This window comes from Chiloscyllium punctatum, chromosome 6 (genome assembly GCF_047496795.1).
Source record: "Chiloscyllium punctatum isolate Juve2018m chromosome 6, sChiPun1.3, whole genome shotgun sequence".
Taxonomy (NCBI): domain Eukaryota; kingdom Metazoa; phylum Chordata; class Chondrichthyes; order Orectolobiformes; family Hemiscylliidae; genus Chiloscyllium; species Chiloscyllium punctatum.
The window spans coordinates 77014940-77034792 of record NC_092744.1 but is presented as its reverse complement, the minus strand read 5'-3'; the positions used below and the strand labels follow the sequence as shown (position 1 = coordinate 77034792).

Sequence of the window (19853 nt, the reverse complement as noted above, 5' to 3'; positions counted from 1 at the left end):
GTCCTGTACAGCTGCAACATGACCTCCCAACTGCTGTACTCAATACTCTGACCAATAAAGGAAAGCATACCAAACGCCTTCTTCACTATCCTATCTACCTGCGACTCCACTTTCAAGGATCTATGAACCTGCACTCCAAGGTCTCTTTGTTCAGCAACACTCCCTAGGAACTTACCATTAAGTGTATAAGTCCTGTTAAGATTTGCTTTCCCAAAATGCAGCACCTCGCATTTATCTCAATTAAACTCCATCCGCCACTTCTCAGCCCATTGGCCCATCTGGTCCAGATCCTGTTGTAATCTGAGATAACCCTCTTCGCTGTCCACTACACCTCCAATTTTGGTCTCATCTGCAAACTTACTAACTGTACCTCTTATGCTCGCATCCAAATCATTTATGTAAATGACAAAAAGTAGAGGGCCCAGCACCGATCCTTGTGGCACTCCACTGGTCACAGGCCTCCAGTCTGAAAAACAACCCTCCACCCACCACCCTCTGTCTTCTACCTTTGAGCCAGTTCTGTGTCCAAATGGCTAGGTGTCCCTGTATTCCATGAGATCTAACCTTGCTAACCAGTCTCCCATGGGGAACCTTGTCGAACGCCTTACTGAAGTCCATATAGATCACATCTACTGCAGATGCTTCTTAAATGTTGCAAGAATTCTTGTCTCCACCACCGTCTCAAGCAGCACATTCCACCACCCTTTACCACTCCCTGGCTGGAAAACCTTTTCATCAGATCACCTCTAAACCACTTATTTGTCACCTAAAGTGTTTGCCCTCTTTCTGCCATGGGGAAAAGATTCCCTCTCTTTATCAATTTCTACTCTGTGCAGTGTCTCAACTATCTCCTCTTTCATGATGGTTTAGCCAGCATTTCCTGCCTAGGGAAAATTATTTGGTAAGTACTCAGTTATTAGTCTCTGCCTCCATCCAAAAATCCTTGTGTTCCCTAATCAATCTGATCCTTTCTCCTACCATCGAAATATGAATAATATACATGTAGAAAAATTTTGGATTCTCTTTTATATTAACTGCTGGTCTCTTCTCAGACACATTCTTTACCTTGCTTTTCCTGTTCCCCTGTGAACGTTTTATATTCAGCCTATTTCGAACCTACATTATCAATCTGACATCTGGTGTATGCCTTCTTTTTTGTTTCATCTTATCGTCTACCTCTTTAATCACCTTTTGGCATTTGAATAGCCTGGGACTATACCTCAGCTTCCCCAAACTACTTCTTAAAAGCAGCCCATTGTTCTACTGCAGTGCTAAATCCCCATCACTATTTTCAATTTACTGGACCAGGTACATTCTCGCCCAACTAATATTGCAACCCCACCCCCGCCCCCAACTTAGATCTTCTTACATTAGGAGCACTATTACCTCGATGTTCCCTGAATGAATCATCTCAATCCATACACAGAAATGCCTCGTTCTCTCAGTCTGTGTGATTTAATGTCTGCTGTTTGTGGGTGTCAGGTCTTTCCCAGTAGCCTTGCCTCAGCAATTCATTATGATAGATTACCATGCAAAGATTTCAGGGAAACCCTTATACATCATAACACCAACTGGGAGTTTGGGTTTTCAAGATGGCGTCACTACTGCTGTGAATGTGAGTCAGCAATGACCATAACTGATGCCATGATAGAGACCTCTCCAATACCCTCAGTAACATTTTAGTTCAAGAGAATCAGCCCATGGACCACGGATATTGGTGTTCTTCCTAAGCCAGGCACTCATACGGGAGAGAAAGTTTGGTTTAAGTTTGCTTTTATTTCCGAGTCCAGTTTGTCTACATGGTTTGACGTAATGTGGCTGAGAGGTTGCCTTTGTCCCACCTCAGGGCAAGTGATGGGGAATACCCCAGGAATGGCTTTCCTCAAATAGCATAAGGTGACTGGTGCCCACTGTCTATTACCACCTCTTAATCTAGTACCTCATTCTGTTACTGGAGCCCACTTGCCCACACCCCAACATTTGTGCTTATCACTGTGCATTAGATGGCATTCTGTGCCCTGAGGTAATCCCCAAGCCACCCGGCTGCTATTATCCACTGTCCAAAATGCTGACGGCATCAAACCTGATCAAGTGATAGCACATCTGTGGGCTTTGAGGTAACTTAGTTTTAATACAAAACCTTATCTCATGATGTGTAACCTTGCAGTTAAAGGCACCAAAATTACAATATAGAACTTTCACAGTGATAACAAAAGAGATATTTGCATGGCTATGATGAACAGGTAGAAAAGTGGGACAGCTGGCCCAGATGCAATGGGTTGAATGGCCTCCTCCATATTGTATGGCTCTATGGTTTGAAGTCTCCCCTTGTTATTGCTGACCAGATTAACGCGCACTTGTACTGGCTCCTTGGGATGCTTTCTCTCATGCTGTAACTGAAAGGCTTCTGCACTGCTACCCTTGCTACAGACTCCTGGTTACCCAGTGCTCTGGCTCAAACAATGGCCACACCACTACCCTCGCATCTTATAGCAATAACCCCTATATAATTCCGTTCACATATGCCAGTGTTGGTGTGCTGTTAGGGCTACATAAGGACATAAGAAATAGGAGTTGTCAGATTAACATTGGGATACATAAGGACATAAGAAATAGGAGCTGTCAGACTAACATTGGGCTAGATAAGAAATAGGAGCAGGAGTGCACCATTGGGGTCCCTCAAACCCAACCTACCATTGAACAACATCTTGGTTGATCTGCCCCAGGCCTCAACTCCTCTTGAGCTTATGACAGTCATCAACTCCCCACTATTTCAAAACTCCACCTCCTCTTTAAACACTTTCAGTGATCAAGCCTGTCCAGCACTCTCGGGTTAATATTTTATCGATTATTAGACAACATACCAGTCCCCTCAATATATTAAGTGTACCATCGATCTTTCACCAGCCATTTAATGCAATTTTTGCTCTAACACCTCTTCCTCTTAAATTTGTTATTGCTCCTCCCAAGGCACCAACTTTTGTTGAGACAGAAATAAAGCTTTTTAAAAGTTAAGAATAAACGTGCCCTTTTTAAACTTAAAAAAAACGAACATAAAATATACAGGGTATGACCATCTTTGCCAAAGGATCTTGATATACAAGCAGTTTACTCTTTCTTACTGAGTGTGTTAATAGATAAATGGTTCTCAAAGGATATATAAAAATTAATGACATCAAATAACTGGGATAGCAAAAACGCTTTGTTTATGTAGTGCCTTTAAAGCTGTAAAATGCCCCAAGATACTTCACAGAAGTTGAATTAATCAAATTTGATACCAAGCCAAAAAAACGGGAGAGATGACTAAAAGTATGCCCAAAGAAGTAGGTTTGAAGGAGTAGTTTATAAGAGGAAGAGATGGAGAGATGGAGAAGTTGAGGGAGGGCATTTTGGAGTTGAGGGCCTCAGTAGCTGAAGACATAAGCATTGATTATGGAATGAAGAAAATTAAGCCAGAATTGGAGGAGCTCAGAGGGCTGAAGGATTGAACCACTGTTAAAGACTAACAAGCACATATCCTGCTTTAAAACTAGTGACAGAGCACAGCATGTCTGGTGTTGAGCCGTTTCCTGAGAGGCTTACTACATGACTGCACCCCTCATGCTATTGCAATGTTTCTGCTGTGCATCGCCCTCTTGCTGTTTGCTGTGTGTGTGTGTGTGTGTGTGTGTCTGTGTGTGTGTCTGTGTGTGTGTGCGCGCAGACGCGCGTGCTCCATCTTTGTCTTTCTTGCTCTCTGTGTCTAATGTCAATGTCGCTTATTTAGAACGAGATGTATGTTTACTGAATCCCATCCAACCAAATTTGGCACACAACAGAACTGCCTTGCTGTTGGTGGATTTTGATTATACTTTGGGCTGTTTCAGAGAAGTTGGACAGGCTGTCTGGAATCACACTGCACTGTGGCTATCACACCCACAACAAGGCTGTTGACAGGGTAGACCTGCTGTGGGAATGAGGGCTCCTGTTCCTCTCCAATGTACAGAGCTACTTCTTTGGCAAAGTATGACAAAGTAGTTCCCATTAAATTTCAGCAAAGGGGTCACTTAGTTCAGGTGGATAGACATTTCGTGTATGGATCTGTTAATAGCAACACATGGGGTTCAATCCTCTTGTTACAGCTGAGATAGACTCAAGATCAGCCTCCTTGCCCTTCCATAACACATCACTGTAGGTTGGCAAATTATCACCAAGGACCTGTTTTTAGGCAAAGAACCCATGAAGAGAGAACTTCACGACCAGTGTATTCACCAGAAACCACATCCATCTAACAGTGAGGTTATAGTGCTACCAACTCAACACTTATGAGACCTCAATGTGAACGCATCTCTGTGGAATTTAAAGGGTTAGACAGCCTTACTTCTATCTCAGGCAGAAAACATGACAGTGGAGATACAACAATAAATATCCATGACATTTACATAACCAGCTCCAACGTAAACTCAGGTTATACAGTCAAACGTCAGGCACCACATGATATATGCATAGGCCTCAGACACTTGCAAAGAACATATACATATGTGGAACGCAGACACAAAGATGGCACACAGCGGTTTATATTCAAGTAGCACATTCACAGAACATGGACATATAAGGAACATTTATAGATATTTATGAACATGGGGAGATGTGAAAAACAAACATGGGGCTCACACACAGCACACGTAGGTATACATAAATATTGCATAAATAGGGAGTGGATCATATATAGGACATAATGATGAACAAAGTTAGCCAAGGCACATGTAAATTGGGCATGCTCATACGCGGGGCACGCACAAACCCAAGGGGCATACACATTCAAGAGCAATATGCCTAAATATGATATAGACATGGACACAGGACAAACATATACATGAGGTGTAAATATGTACATGAAACATGTGCTGCACGCAAAGGTGTAATATACAAAAGAGAGACAAACATATGCATACAGCGAAGTACAGATAAGGCACACAGATCATATAGACTGTACACAAATATAAAAACAGGTATGTGTATAGGATGGACAGTAGAAATATATGCATAGTGTGTAAGCATACACCATGCATATATTCACATATCTGTATACATATATGTACACATACATATGCCATACATGTCTGGGGAAAGCCCGTATATACATGGATCACTTATATATAATGAACACAGATGTATGCCAAGCAACACAAACAAGCAAATGTGCAGAACAGACACATCCATAGGTGCAGCTAAGTAGGACCATGTATTTATAAAACGGGATATGCCTGAGATACATACACAAACAGGGATACATAACTCTGTTCGCATTCCTGCAATGGGAGCACATACATCCTTGGGGAACTCAAATACATGCAAGTACTTAGATACATTGGATGGACACATATACTGTGGCAAAGAACAATAAAGCTGTGCATTAGCAAGTGAGAAGATTATTACAGGACATTGGGAAAACATGGAAAAATAAGTTCTGCCATCTTTGAATAAACTGGGCCAAAACTTTCTGGACTTTAGAAGAATGGGAGATGATCTCATTGAAACATACATTTGAGAGATGCTGAGAATGGGATTTTTATCTGATGATAAAAGGCTTGCCATTTCAGACTTTGATGAGGAGGACTTTATTCATTAAGATGGTTGTAAATATTTTCAAGTTCCCACAGGCTATATTGAGTAAATACAGCAGAAACATCAATAGGATTTTGGGCACTAAGAGAAACAGGGAGATGGGAATAGGGCAGAAAAATTGAGTTGAGGTTAAGGATCACATTAAATGGCATGTTAATAAATTTGATACCAGTTGGACTGATTGAAATCAAGTCACATATACCTTTTCTTTAGTGCAGAGTTTATCAACTTGCTCAGTTTTATTCCTCTTATTCTCACACCCACTGTATCAGGTGAACCCTATATGTATGCACTCAGACAATTAATAGCTAACACCTATTTCTTCATAACTTGAGATAAAAACTTCTCCAAGCTTCACAATATTATTAACCACACATCAACAAATGTTCTTCCTTTCTTTAAATTCAAACTTTTGATAACCTTTCCAAAACTAATCAGTTTTTAAAAGTTCTTCTATGTTGTGTGATATAACACAACCAATATGGATTTCATATTCCCTAGCATTACCAATGTCAAGTCACAATCAAAACTCAGTGAGGCATTTTGCCAAGTGAACGTTGCCCCACAGAAAATGATTATCCATATAACCTTTCAGGGAATGTATTTTTTCCTCAGATTGCCCATTGTAGAAGGGCTGCTTCAGGATATTAGAGATGTACACACCCATATCTATTACTTCTACTTGCGCCAGTGTTTCAGAAATTAATATACTTTTAACTAGCCTTTTTTTCAAATCTCTTGGCTTCCAGGCTAGTGGTGAATGTTTGTTATTCTTTTGCACTACGAATCTAATAAACCATGCTGTATTAGAATGTCCATCTGGAAGATTGGCATGTGAAACATCACTAAAAATGGTGAACTTTCTATCTTCTGGTAACCCAAGGTTGGAGATTTGAGTATGCATTTTTCTGAATTTAAGTTATTTTATGCTGTCAGCACCTTTTCACTATTATACGTTTTAACATGGTGCTCAATTCCAACAGGCCATTATTGGCCTTAGGTCTAGTCTGAGAGCACAAACAGTTCAACTTACCAATCCACTTCTTAACTGGTCTACTTCTACCTTGGATGTAGGATTCCCTTTGTGAGTGAACCTAGCCTGTTTAATTGGGATATGATTGATATGTGCTAAGTAACATAGTGTACCTAGGTTAGCCCTGCCTTGCTGTGACATCAAATCCTACATATTTACAGGCTTCCGAAGCTTAACTACTAATTTTAATTTTTATTTTATCCATCTCACATTGCTTGAATTCTGCAGAACCTCTCACAATAAACATTAATGCGCATCATAAAGATGCTTGCTAATTTCTCCTTGCGACACTGATAAAATAACACTGGGTCTATCTTGAACTATATATCCTGCCTATAGCAGGACAACCCTGATGATCCAAGATGGCGGCTGAATAGGCTCCTAAGCCAGAGCTCATTCACTATGTCTGTTTCTTTATCTACTTTTTCCACTTTTCATTCTTTTTTCTTTCTCTTCTTTCTTTTCTCTCTTCTTACCTCCACTCCTTGAGCCAGCATGCACTCGAGGGACGCCTGACCTCAAAGCAAAGCCCAGAGTGGACTCCCTGCTTTAGAAGGACTGTAATGCTGAACTTTTACCTTTTATTTCTTTATTTTTCTAATTCATACCTAAGATGTTGTACCTAGGTATTTTTGTACCTAAGATGGCACTGGAAATGGTGACTTTGTACACTCTTCACTGTACTCCTGTATCCCTGTACTTGAGAACACATGACAATAAATCTCATTTTAATTCTAAACCGAGCTGAGAAGTAACAAACCCTCAATGCACCATTCAACCCATAAACACACTGACCTAATTTCCAGTTTCCCGTGAATAGTGCTTCCTGAGGTGGCTTCAATACGACTTCTCTTTGAGACCTTTTCCTGTTGTTAAAACATATAATTTTATAATCAATTCCCAACAGTATGTTGCTAAAACAGCTCAGAAAATCTTCAGGCTCAATTTTTCTGTGTACAGGAATCAGCTCTAACACATTGATCATTAAGCCTTTCTTTGAAATGCAGAGCTGCTAGTCCAGCTTTAGCCTGATGCATGTTGGCTGAAAGTACAATTTCTGTGCATATCCATTTGTGTGATGAAGCTGGCTGACCCCTATCTGGTGCCTTCTAATTCATTTTGTAGGACATCCCTTATCAACTTATCTTTTAATTTGTTCACAGCCACTAAAACCTCTCAATTACAAGGACTTCTACTTCTCATGGTATCACTTGTTCATGGTCCTTGTTCTTGCCAAACTATGACCTTGATCTCATTCTGGACTACCTCTACAAGATTGCTCCTTCTAGAGACCTGGGTTCCTTTAACCAGCCAGTGCATTTTTCCCTTGGACCATGCTTGCTTCTGGGTCCACTTCCTGACCCTGACATTTTGCTAGTTTATCGATCTTACCTCTGTCCTTTGCACATTTAGCCAATTTTTGCATTTGCCACTGGCTTTCCCTACTCTCCCAGTGTTGGTGGCATCCCTCCATTCACTGGCCTCTACGGCATGTGTGTGACTCCACTGCCAACTTTTAGGAGCTGTCGTCATCTTCAGTATCAGTGTGTATATGTTCAATCAGCCCTTTGTGTCAGAATCTATTGCTTGTAATTGCCCAGCGTATGTATATCTAATGGTATGGTGTCTTTTCACTTGCTGTTACTTGGTCAAATTCTGTGAATATATAACCAGTAGCAATTAATTTCAAGGAATGTACTTTAACAGGTCAGTCACCATGCTGTAAAAGCTACTGCTTTATTGTCACTACCTATAACTTTACTATAACCTTTCTACAATTTCTACCCTTGTTTTTTGTAATCTACCATGCCCCCCACTAATTAAGATTTATCTCTGACGTCCTTATATGCTGCCATGACACTTGTTGATTTTTGTTTCAGAAACCTCAGTCTTACTGAAGGCCCTTCTTCCTCCATGTCCAACATTCAAATATTCAGAAGAAATGGAACTAATTGTGGTTCCCTTCCCAAGTTGGGAGTCGAACACTCATTTAGCAGATGTCAATCAGAAATTTAACCGTTGCCTTCAATCCAGCCTCCATTCATCTCTCCATTACCTTGTCCACTATCAGATTCTCTTCTTTTCCATACATTATTGTATGCTGGAGGATCTAGTTGCTCTCTTGACAAAGTACAACATGAAAATATTTTTTACTTCGTTCGAAATCTTCAACTCCAATACTACAACTTTATTAAAATTTCTTAAGAGCTGGAGACTCACAATGGTGGTATTGTCCCTCTATATATTTACAAACAACACATTTATTGTTGATCTCCATAACTTTACTCTGCACTCAGTGTCCCTTATTTCTGAAGCTTTTAGCAAGATTTTAAATTGTAGTTTTAAAACAATTAGCCCTTTTTTCTTAATAACACTAACAGTTCTTTAATATTTTGATTGGAGATGTTAGGTCTCATTAAGGTAATACAATAAGGTCTGGACACTTGTCGTGTTCCACGATCCAGTTTCCTATGAGCTTTTTTCAATGACAGCCTGCTCAACTGTGAGAGTATTTCACTCAATGCTAGTTCTATGCTGATAAGATGGTTTCCTCCAGCACTTTTACAGAGACTTACCATTATTTTTAAAGACTTAAATGTGTTTTCATTCCCAAACGTGAAGCATTTAGAATCATAGAATCCCCAAAGTTTGGAAAAAGGCCATTCTGCCCATTGAGTCTGCACCAACCCTCTGAAAAGCATCCCACCTTGACCCACACTGCCATCTTATCTCTGTAACCCAACATTTCTCATGGCTAATCCGCCTACCCTACACATCCCTAGACACTACAGTCAATTTAGCATGGCCAATCCATCTAACCTGCACATCATTGGATTGTGGGAGGAAACCGGAGCAACAGAAGGAAACACACACAGGCACAGGGAGAATGTGCAAACTCCATATGGACAGTCACCTGAGGCTAGAATTGAACCAGGGTCCCTACTAAATACTGCGCCACCATGCCGTCCCTAATTTAGAAATTTCAAATTAGAAATCTTAAGTCCTTTAATCTTACTTTTATCCTTATTATTTAAAGAATTTAGGTAACATTTTAGCCAATTCACTCCAAACACTGTGGGGATGTGCATTCATTGCCAGAGTGCAATTGAATACCATCTGTGACTAGGATATTCATTACTGAACTAAGTACTGTGACCAGTTCAATTGCTTCTGCTTGATCAGACTTAGGCACCTCCCCTTCTGAACTTACATTTCAAAAACTTGTTACTCCATTTAGGCCAACTCATTGTATAATGATATTTTGAGTCACATCTGAAACAACTGTTCACCATGCCCTGGGCATTCATATTATTGATGTCTAATTCTTGCTGCTGTCATAAATGTCGAACGTGTCCTGTTCTCAGTCCTTTTTGGTCATGATCCTTCTTTCACATCAACGCTTGTACCCTGTATCAGATGATCTCGAAATGCTTCCACTGTTGAATCTTCCACTTTCCCTGATACTGCTGCGTATTTGTACCCTGGAAATGATTCTTTTTTTCACAGGAGTTCTTTCAAGGGTTCCAATATCTGTTCCAAAAATGCGTCTCTTTCTGAAGATCTAGCTGCACATAATAAGGTTGAGGTTTTGGGGATTGGTTAGCTCAGTCGGCTGGATGGCTGGTTTGTGATGCTGAATAATACTAGTAGGATGGTTCAATTCTTGTCTCAGTGTGGTTACTGTGAGGGTCCCGCCTTCTCAACCTCTTCCCTCACTTGAGGCGTGGTGACCCTCAGGTTCAACCGCCATCAGTCATTTCTCATTAATGGGAGAGCAGACCTGTAGAACAATGGTGACATTACGTTAGTGGTCTAACCACAATCTGGCTATTTATCGGCAAGCACAAAACTCAGAATCTACAAATAGAGTTTTTGTGATCTTATATAAGTTCTATTAAGTTCCCTTACATATTTCTCTGTGGAAATCCATTCTGCATGTGATCATGCTGCATATATTTTAGGAAGTCATCTTCCACATAAATTTGTGTTTTGATAGAATTTCCAAATGTGTCCAATTGCTGGGCATCTCAGCTCTGAGAATACTTTATACTTGGTTCTGCTTCTCAGTGACAGTGCCAAGGTTTTTTTGTGCTTTTTATTTGGAAAGATGGAATCCTGTGTCCACCTATCTACTTCATTTCTCCATTGATCATAAGATTGAGCTTCACAAGACATCAATATGAAATAATACCCCGACAGTTTGCACTTGGGTTCAGTCACTCTTGTTTAAAGTAACTCTAATTGCACTCTTCTTTCTGAAATAAGTCATGATTTTTAATCTCCGCATTTAAACCAAACTCTGCTACAACTTTTATTAGGTTGCAGGCCAGTTGGAGAGATGAAAATCTGGAAGCATATATCTTTTCTTTTGTGAAGAGAGTTGATTGACTTCCTCAGTCTCACTTCTCTCATCCCACCCCAATGTTACAGGTACTCCCTATATACAGGATATGAATTTGCTCAGCCCCTTAATAGCCACAGATTGTTTCTTCCTAATCAAAAAGCTTAATAATGGGTTCATCAAACATTAATATGGTGGAATGGAGTCAAGGAGTAAAAGGGTTCGTTCTCCTTCCAGTTTTTAAAATTCTTGGGTGAGTATAGCCTGTATTTCCATGGCCCTGGCTTTCCTGCCTCCAGTGCTTCATTTCTTGTTCTCTTGCTTGTTGTGCTGGAGGAAGATGTCTATCTCTATAATCTTTTTGAACATTTATGCTTTCATAAAGGAAGAAGACAGGATTCATTAGCCACTGAAGGTGACATGACACATTGCCATGGTGACAGTACCTGCAAGATCTGTCACACCAATCCTCTTGCATTTCTTTGTATAATGCTATCACTTTTGCAGCTCTAGTATTTTCAATTTATCATGAGGTTTAAACCTATACTTCTCTTTTTAACCTAAATAATGCAATTATCCTTTGGAAATGTTCTGAAAGCTTCTGGTTGAGGTAATTATATGTGACAATTCAACTACATACCGTGTCAGCTTGTTTCTCCATGTGGCTATAGAAATTTTAAAAAATTATTTTAATTGTGACCACTGGTGACCCAAGTTTATGTGACTGTCCCAAAATAACTTCTCGTGAATTAGCCCTCTTGTCTCACAATGTCTATTGATCCAATTGGCCAGGTCCTCCGAAGTTGTTGGGAAGTTTGCAGCTTAAACCAGTCGTGGGTGAGTGAGTCTCCTGTCCAGGGATGTCAGCTCCATGACCTGCTACCCATGGACTCTGCAATATGTAACAGTATAGCCAGAGGTCAGTGGGGAAATGGATGGGACAGCCAACTTAGGAAATATCCAAATTACAACAGGCAGCAAACCACACAGTGGGAGTGAGCAAAGACAGAGCAGCAGAAAGCCCCAAGTAAATGGAGATTTTAGCGTTCACAAGTTCACCCAGTTGATTAGAATGGGGACTTAGCATCACAGTTGTCTTCTGATACTTTTCTCTCTTGAAGTAGTTTGAGCAATAATGAGTGTCCATTCTAAACTGTCAGAAACCATCAAAACCCACCAACAGTTGGCACATGCTTGGGGATCAGCAACCAGACTTCCCCTCAAGCACAGATCCATTTTACACACGTTCATGGTGTCTGTCTGCTTTCTAACTTATATTTCTCATCCCGTTTTAGTTCATTTTACCCAACTTTCATTTTTTCTTTCTTTCCTTTTCTTTCTCTCTTTCTCCCCGACCCCTCCCGCTTCCTTCCATAGACGTGAACGATTTAGAGAATAATAACCGTAATCGCAGAATAGCAGCTGTCAATCAACGAGCTGACAATTTCTCCACAGTGTCCGGAATGGTGGCTGGAGTGAGCCCCTCACCGTCCCTGTCTGCTCTGTCTAGCCGTGCGGGGTCAGTGTCCAGCCTGCATGACCGGCTGATGATCGCCCCTGGCAGTGAGGAAGCCATTGAGCGACTAAAGGTAAGCACACTGGGGGGGGGATAACAAAAAAAGGTTCACGGGAAATGCCAGTGTTCATGACACATGTATGAAATTGTTCATTGGAACGGTTGTAGAAGTGACAAAGAATGAAATAAATTTGGAAGTTTTCCAATTCAGTCAGTAGTTCAAATGCAAAGACAGCACACCTTAGAGCCACTAGCCTATGTATTTTACTGTAACCAATAATTGAGGAAAAAAGGATGATGAACTCACCTTAAAAGCTGCTTTCTCGGGGCCTTTGATAAGTTCTTCAACAATTACTAATCCCTACTCATCTTAATACCCTAAAACCAAGGAACAATCAGCCCACTGAGTCTGCTCCACCAGTTAATGAGATCAAGGCTGATCTGTTAATGCTTTCACTTCCATTTTCCTGCCTTTTCCTCATAACCTTTGATTCCTTGGCTGATTAATCAATCAATCTCAGCTTTGAAAACACTTAATTACCCAGCATCAATAACTCTCTGTGTTAGAGAAGTCCACAGATTCACTACCCTCTGAGAAAGAAATTCCTCCTCTTCTCTCTCTCTCAAATGGATGATCCTTCTTATTCTAAGATTTTTTTTCCCTCTGGCCCTAGACCTTCCCATAAGGGAGAAGAACTTTTCCACATTTAGCCTGTCAAATCTCCTGTGAGTCTTGTGGTGTTTCACCTCTCATTCTTCTAAATTCCAGTGAGACCAGGCCCAACTCTCCTCATAAGATAGTCCTCCATACCTGGTAGCAGCCTAGTGAACTTTCTCCAAACTGTCTCCAATACCATTATATCTTTCCTTAGAGATGGAGCCCAAAACTGTATACTTTCTAATTGAGCATAATCCAACTTTAGTCTTCCAAGCGCCAATACCTCATCTTCTACAGCCTACAGCCCGCAGGACTCAACATTGAGTTCTCCAATTTCAAACAACCTCCCTTCCCATCTCCAATTTCAAATAACCTCCTTTCCCTTCCCAGTGCCTCATTCTCCCTTCCATTTCTCTGACCAACCCTTCCTTCTAGCTTCCAACCAGATTCATTCCTCCCATTGACCTATAAGGCTGTACTCTCTACCTGTGTTCACCTATCACTACCTCTCCACTCTGCCCCTCACCCCATCTGAAACCCTACCACACCCCTCTCATTTATCTGTAGCTCCCCACAGTACCACACCAAGTCCTGAAGAAGGTTTACACCCAAAATGGTGACTTCTCCACCTCCTGATGCTACCTGGCTTGTTGTGTTCTTCAAGCCTCCTGCCTGTTCTACTTTGTATAGTTTAGCAAAAACTCCCTATTTTTGTGCACCATTCATTTGAAATCAAGGCCAACATTCCATTTGCCTTCCCTGTTACCCACTGAACTATGCTAGTTCTTTATGATTTTGGCACAAGGACCTGCAAATCCCTTGTGCCTTCACACTATGATATTCTATGTGACAACTTCTAGCAAGTTTTGCACTGGGTGTTTAAAAGTTGGGTTTCAGCCTGCCCAGGACAGTGTCTTGGTTGGCATAATGCCATACTGCGCATGGGCAAAAATCTCCATGGTAATGCCTTGGCTATGGTGCTCTGGCATATATTTGGCTGAATGATGCAGTCGCTTCAGTTGTCAATAGCAATGCTAAACCTCCGTTGATGAACTGGATAGAATTGCTCAACTGGAAACCACATGTTGACTTCATTTAGGCTATCTGCTAGCTTACTATAATGTGGATATTTTGAACTGGCATCCTTGTATGAATGAAATGTATCAGTGAGTTTCATAGCAGCAATGCTAAGTGTTAGTTGGATTAGCCATTCTATCTTACTGGAATTGTCACATATAAAATGTTGCTGAAGCACCTATCTTTCAGGGAATACACAGCACCTCTTTCAGAATGGTATTTTAAAAGTGAGCATTGATGTGTATTCATACCTCTACATTATGCCCATAGGAGACAGAGAAGATAATTGCTGAGCTGAATGAAACCTGGGAAGAAAAGCTACGTAGAACAGAAGCCATAAGGATGGAAAGGTGAAGCATGATTAATTTCTACCCAGAATCTATCATAACAAGCAGTGGGTTTACATGACCTTCAAAAGTTTCAATCAAATCTAGCCAGACCTTCCTTGTGCGACCTTTGATTCTTTACATTTTCAGAAATATTGACCAGGTGCTCCTGGTTAGATTAGATCCCCTACAGTGCAGAACCAGGCCCTTTGGCCTCCTATAGTAACCCACCTAGCACCATTCAACTCCCTGATTATTTACCCCTGACTAATGCTCCTGACGCTGTGGACAATTTAGCACAGCCAGTTCACCTGACCTGCACATCTTTAGATTGTGGGATGAAACTGGAGTACCCGGAGGAAACCTACACAGACACGGGGAGAAAGTGCAAACTTCACACAGACAGTCACCCGAGGCAGGAATCAAACCCAGGTCCCTGGCGCTCTGCAGTAGCAGTATTAACCACTGAGCCACTGTGCTGTCCCCAATTAGATTCTCACATTATTTGTTGATCATGTTCACAGAGCAATTGTTGTCTCAAACATAGCCATATTTTCTACTAGGCCTTAAATTCAAAGTAGTTCTCGAAAGCCAATTGCTATGGAGATAAGGACATACTGCAGCACTTTTGTTCACTAAAATACTGAAATGTTCATAATTTGCTGTGAGCCAGACCCTGAATGGAATAACTTCAAACGTTGCCACAACCCTTGTCCAATTCTTCAACCTGAGTGCGAACAAGAAATAGTGGAGGTTTCTTTTGCTTTAGTTCAAGCTACTGCACCTGACAGATCATACCCTGGAGGAATTAACCATGGGTGTGAAGCAGGCCTCTACACAAATTAAGGCCTTTGTAGTCTTGGAATCAACCAACTGAATGGTAGAACAAGCATGAGGAACTGCACAGCTCATTACTCTTCCTATGTTTCTAAGTTCCTGTAGGTGGTCTTGAAGGCTAAATGGCCCCCTCCTGTCTTATGTTTTCAAATTACATACGAACTTAAGAAATAAGAATGCGACTGGTCTACTTAAGTTTTCCTGCCACCATTCAACAAGATTGCAGTTGACCTAACTCAACACCGCCCTTCAACATTACCCCCATATCCCGACTTCCCATCATTCACAAAATTCTATTGACAGATCAAACTTATTTCCCTTTCAGCAAGTTCTCAATAATTTTGAATTTGTCTTACAGAGAGGCTCTCCTCGCAGAGATGGGCGTGGCCATGCGTGAAGATGGTGGTACATTGGGTGTCTTCTCCCCTAAGAAGGTACGTTCAGTCAGATAGAAACACGTGAGGGTCAGACCAGCAGTAACTGGCCATTAAGAATGACAATGTTCAGCAACTTGGATGAAGAGATGTCCAGTAATATATGCAAATTAAAGTAGCCTATATTTATGTTTAACCATTCTATATTCCTCAGAAACATTCCAAGGTCCCATGCACCAGTACATTCTCTTGAAGTTTATTTATTGTTGTTATTTATTGAATGGTGACAGCAAGATCCGAAGCAATATCCCACATAGCAGCAAGGGGATGAACAATCAGTTAATCTGTTTCTAGTTAGCAAATGCATTTCGTCAGAACGTGTGGAAATTTCTCTGTGCCTCGTTAACTACATTTGTTCGAGTGAAAAGGGGGCTGACTTTTACCAGCCCCCCGCCACCCACAAAGCCTGCACTAAGCAATCCCACTTCAGGAGGCTGAAAGGTGAGGCACATGGGGCAACAATTTCAAAGTTGTCAGGCCATTCCCGCCATCTGCCATTTTCGCCAATGTGGCTCACTTTCCGGGACTATCGGGTTCGCAATTTAAATCCCTGCTGGAAATGCAAATTTCCCTTCCCGTGTTTTTTCCCTGGGGCAGGTGGCTTCCCGAAAACTGTCAGAACTAGCCATTTAAATCAGTTTGTTAAATACGGAGCAAGTCTGCTGTAGAATCAGGAAGCTTTTGAAAGCTAGCTTTTCTTGCTCATGCCTCACATCATCGTGCCTGTTCCAGGTCCTTCATTCTCTCTCATTTCTGCTCCATAGCCCCAGGTACAACACGGCAACTACACCAACAGCTGCAGATTGAACAGATAGCCAGACTCCATTTTATATGGCTACATTCTGAGACAAACTAACATATTCACCCCTGTAGGCAATGTTAAAACAGGTGCAAAGGGGTGCGCTATGTTTGTTTGATACTTTAATCGCGTTGTAATAAATTCTTATTTCTTTTGGGAGGTTTTTTATGTTTGTTTATTTATTTGGGTAAGATTGGGAGATGACTAGAAGACTAAAGATGGATGGCAGTCCTAGGAAGGGAGAAAAGCCCTGGATACAGTCAGATAGATTGGTTACCTCCTGGAAAGGTAGGAGAGAGAAGTTGGTCGTGCAGGAGTATCCTGTGTCTATCCTGTGCAGAATGTTCTCAAAGGGAGAGGGACCAGCAGGAGGTTATGGTATACATTGGAACTAACAACATAGGAAGGAAAAAGGATGAGATTCTGAGGAAAGAATATAGAAAGTTAGGCAGAACTTTAAAAAGGAGATCGTTGAAGGTTTATGGATTACTCCTGGTGCCACGAGCTAGTGAGGGTAGGAAGATGAGGATGGAGCAAATGAATGTATGGCTGGGGAGCTGTTGTAGGGGAGGGGGGTTAACATTTCTGGATCATTGGAATATCTTTTGGGGTAGAAGTGACTTGTACAAGAAGGATGGATTGTACCTGAATTGAAAGGGAACTAATAGACTGGCAGAGAGATTTGCTAGAGCTGCTCTGTAGGATATAACTAGTAAGGTGGAGATGAGGGAGGGCGGGGAGTGGGGCGGTGGGGTGGGGGGAGGTGTGTGACCCAGGGAGATAGTGAGGAAAGAGATCAATCTGAGAATGGAACACTTGGGAAAAGGAGCAAGTCCAGCAGTCAGGATAAGAAGGAACAAAGCAGAGATCGAGGTAGAACATAGAAAAATACAGCGCAGTACAGGCCCTTTGGCCCTCGATGTTACGCCGATCCAAGCCCATCTAACCTACACGAGCCCACTATCCTCCATATACCTATCCAATGCCCGTTTATATGCCCATAAAGAGGGAGAGTCCACCACTGCTACTGGCAGGGCATTCCATGAACTCACGACTCACTGAGTAAAGAACCTACCCCTAACATCTGTCCTATACCTACCACCCCTTAATTTAAAGCTATGCCCCCTCGTAATAGCTGACTCCATACGTGGAAAAAGGTTCTCATGGTCAACCCTATCTCAACCCCTAATCATCTTGTACACCTCTATTAAGTCACCCCTAAATCTTCTTTTCTCCAATGAAAACAGCCCCAAGTGCCTCAGCCTTTCCTCATACAATTTTCCTACCATACCAGGCAACATCCTGGTAAACCTCCTCTGCACCTGTTCCAGTGCCTCCACATCCTTCCTATAGTATGGCGACCAAAACTGCACACAATACTCCAGATGCGGCCGCACCAGAGTCTTATACAACTGCAACATGACCTCAGGACTCCGGAACTCAATTCCTCTACCAATAAAAGCCAGTAAACCATATGCATTCTTCACTGCACTATTTACCTAGGTGGCAAGGTAGGATTGATAAATTGCATTTATTTCAATGCAAGAGGCCTAACAGGGAAGGAAGATGAACACAAGGCATGGTTGGGAACATGGGACAGGGATATTATAGTAACTACAGAAACATGGCTCAGGGATGGGCAGGACTGGCAGCTTAACATTCCAGGGTATCGATGCGACAGAAAGGATAGAAAGGGGAACAAGAAAGGAGGGCGAGTGGCGTTTTTGACGAGAACAAAATTACAGCTGTAGTTAGGGAAGATATTCCTGGGAATATGTCCAGAGAAGTTACTTGGGAGAAATAAGAAAAGAATGATCACCTGACTGGAATTATCTGATAGATCCCTCAATAGTCGGCAGGAGTTGAGAGACAAATTAGTAAAGAGATCTCAATTACCTGTAAAACCAAAAGGGAGGTTATGTTAGGGGATTTTAACTTTGCAAACATAGACTGGGACTGCCAGAGATGGAAAGGAATTTGACAAGTGTGTACAAGAAAATGTTACCTACTAGAGAAGGTGCAAAACTTGACCTACTCTTGGGAAGTAAGGCAGGGTAGGTGACTGAGGTGTCCGTGGGGGAGCACTCTGGGGCCAGCGACCATAATTCTATTAGTATTAAAATAGTGATGAAAAGGATAGACTGGTTTTAAAAGTTGAAGTTCTAAATTGGTGGAGCACCAATTTTTTCGGTTTTAGGCAAGACCCATGTCTGTGTGGGTTTCCTCTGGGTGCTCCGGTTTCATCCCACAATCCAAAAATGTGCAGGTTAGGTGAATTGGCCATGCTAAATTGCCTGTAGTGTTAGGTGAAGGGGTAAATGTAGGGGAATGAGTCTGGGTGGGTTGCGCTTCGGTGGGTCGGTGTGGACTTAGAGTCATAGAGTCATAGAGATGTACAGCATGGAAACAGACTCTTTGGTCCAACCCGTCCATGCCGACCAGATATCCCAACCCAATCTAGTCCCACCTACCAGAACCCGGCCCATATCCCTCCAAACCCTTCCTATTTATATACCCATCCAAATGCCTTTTAAGTGTTGCAATTGTACCAGCCTCCACCATATCCTCTGGCAGCTCATTCCATACACGTACCACCCTCTGTGTGAAAAAGTTGCCCCTTAGGTCTCTTTTATATCTTTCCCCTCTCACCCTAAACCTATGCCCTCTAGTTCTGGACTCCCCAACCCCAGGGAGAAAGACTTTGCCTATTTATCCTATCCATGCCCCTCATAATTTTGTAAACCTCTATAACGTCACCCCTCAGCCTCCGATGCTCCAGGGAAATCAGCCCCAGCCTGTTCAGCCTCTCCTTGTAGCTCAGATCCTCCAACTCTGGCAACATCCTTGTAAATCTTTTCTGAACCCTTTCAAGTTTCACAACATCTTTCCAATAGGAAGGAGACCAGAATTGCACGCAATATTCCAACAGAGGCCTAACCAATGTCCTGTACAGCCGCAAATGACCTCCCAACTCCTGTACTCAATACTCTGACCAATAAAGGAAAGCATACCAAACGCCTTCTTCACTATCCTATCTACCTGTGACTCCACTTTCAAGGAACTATGAACCTGCACTCCAAGGTCTCTTTGTTCAACAATACTCCCTAGGACCTTACCATTAAGTGTATAAGTCCTGCTAAGATTTGCTTTTCCAAAATGCAGCACCTCGCATTTATCTGAATTAAACTCCATCTGCCACTTCTCAGCCCATTGGCCCATCTGGT

At 41.8% G+C, this 19853-nt stretch overlaps 1 protein-coding gene across 30 annotated transcripts in view; it reads left to right on the top strand.

Moving 5' to 3' along the window:
* The window catches only part of kif1aa (kinesin family member 1Aa), a 326170-nt gene that overhangs the window by 173225 nt on the left and 133092 nt on the right, over positions 1-19853 (top strand). For 22 of the 30 annotated variants that reach the window (XM_072573040.1, XM_072573019.1, XM_072573015.1 and 19 more), the window contains 3 exons: positions 12360-12571; positions 14504-14583; positions 15755-15830. In XM_072573040.1, the coding sequence (XP_072429141.1) occupies positions 12360-12571; positions 14504-14583; positions 15755-15830 (368 nt within the window). The remainder of the gene's footprint in view (positions 1-12359; positions 12572-14503; positions 14584-15754; positions 15831-19853) is intronic. The other 8 variants (XM_072573022.1, XM_072573037.1, XM_072573035.1 and 5 more) reach the window with 1 other exon arrangement.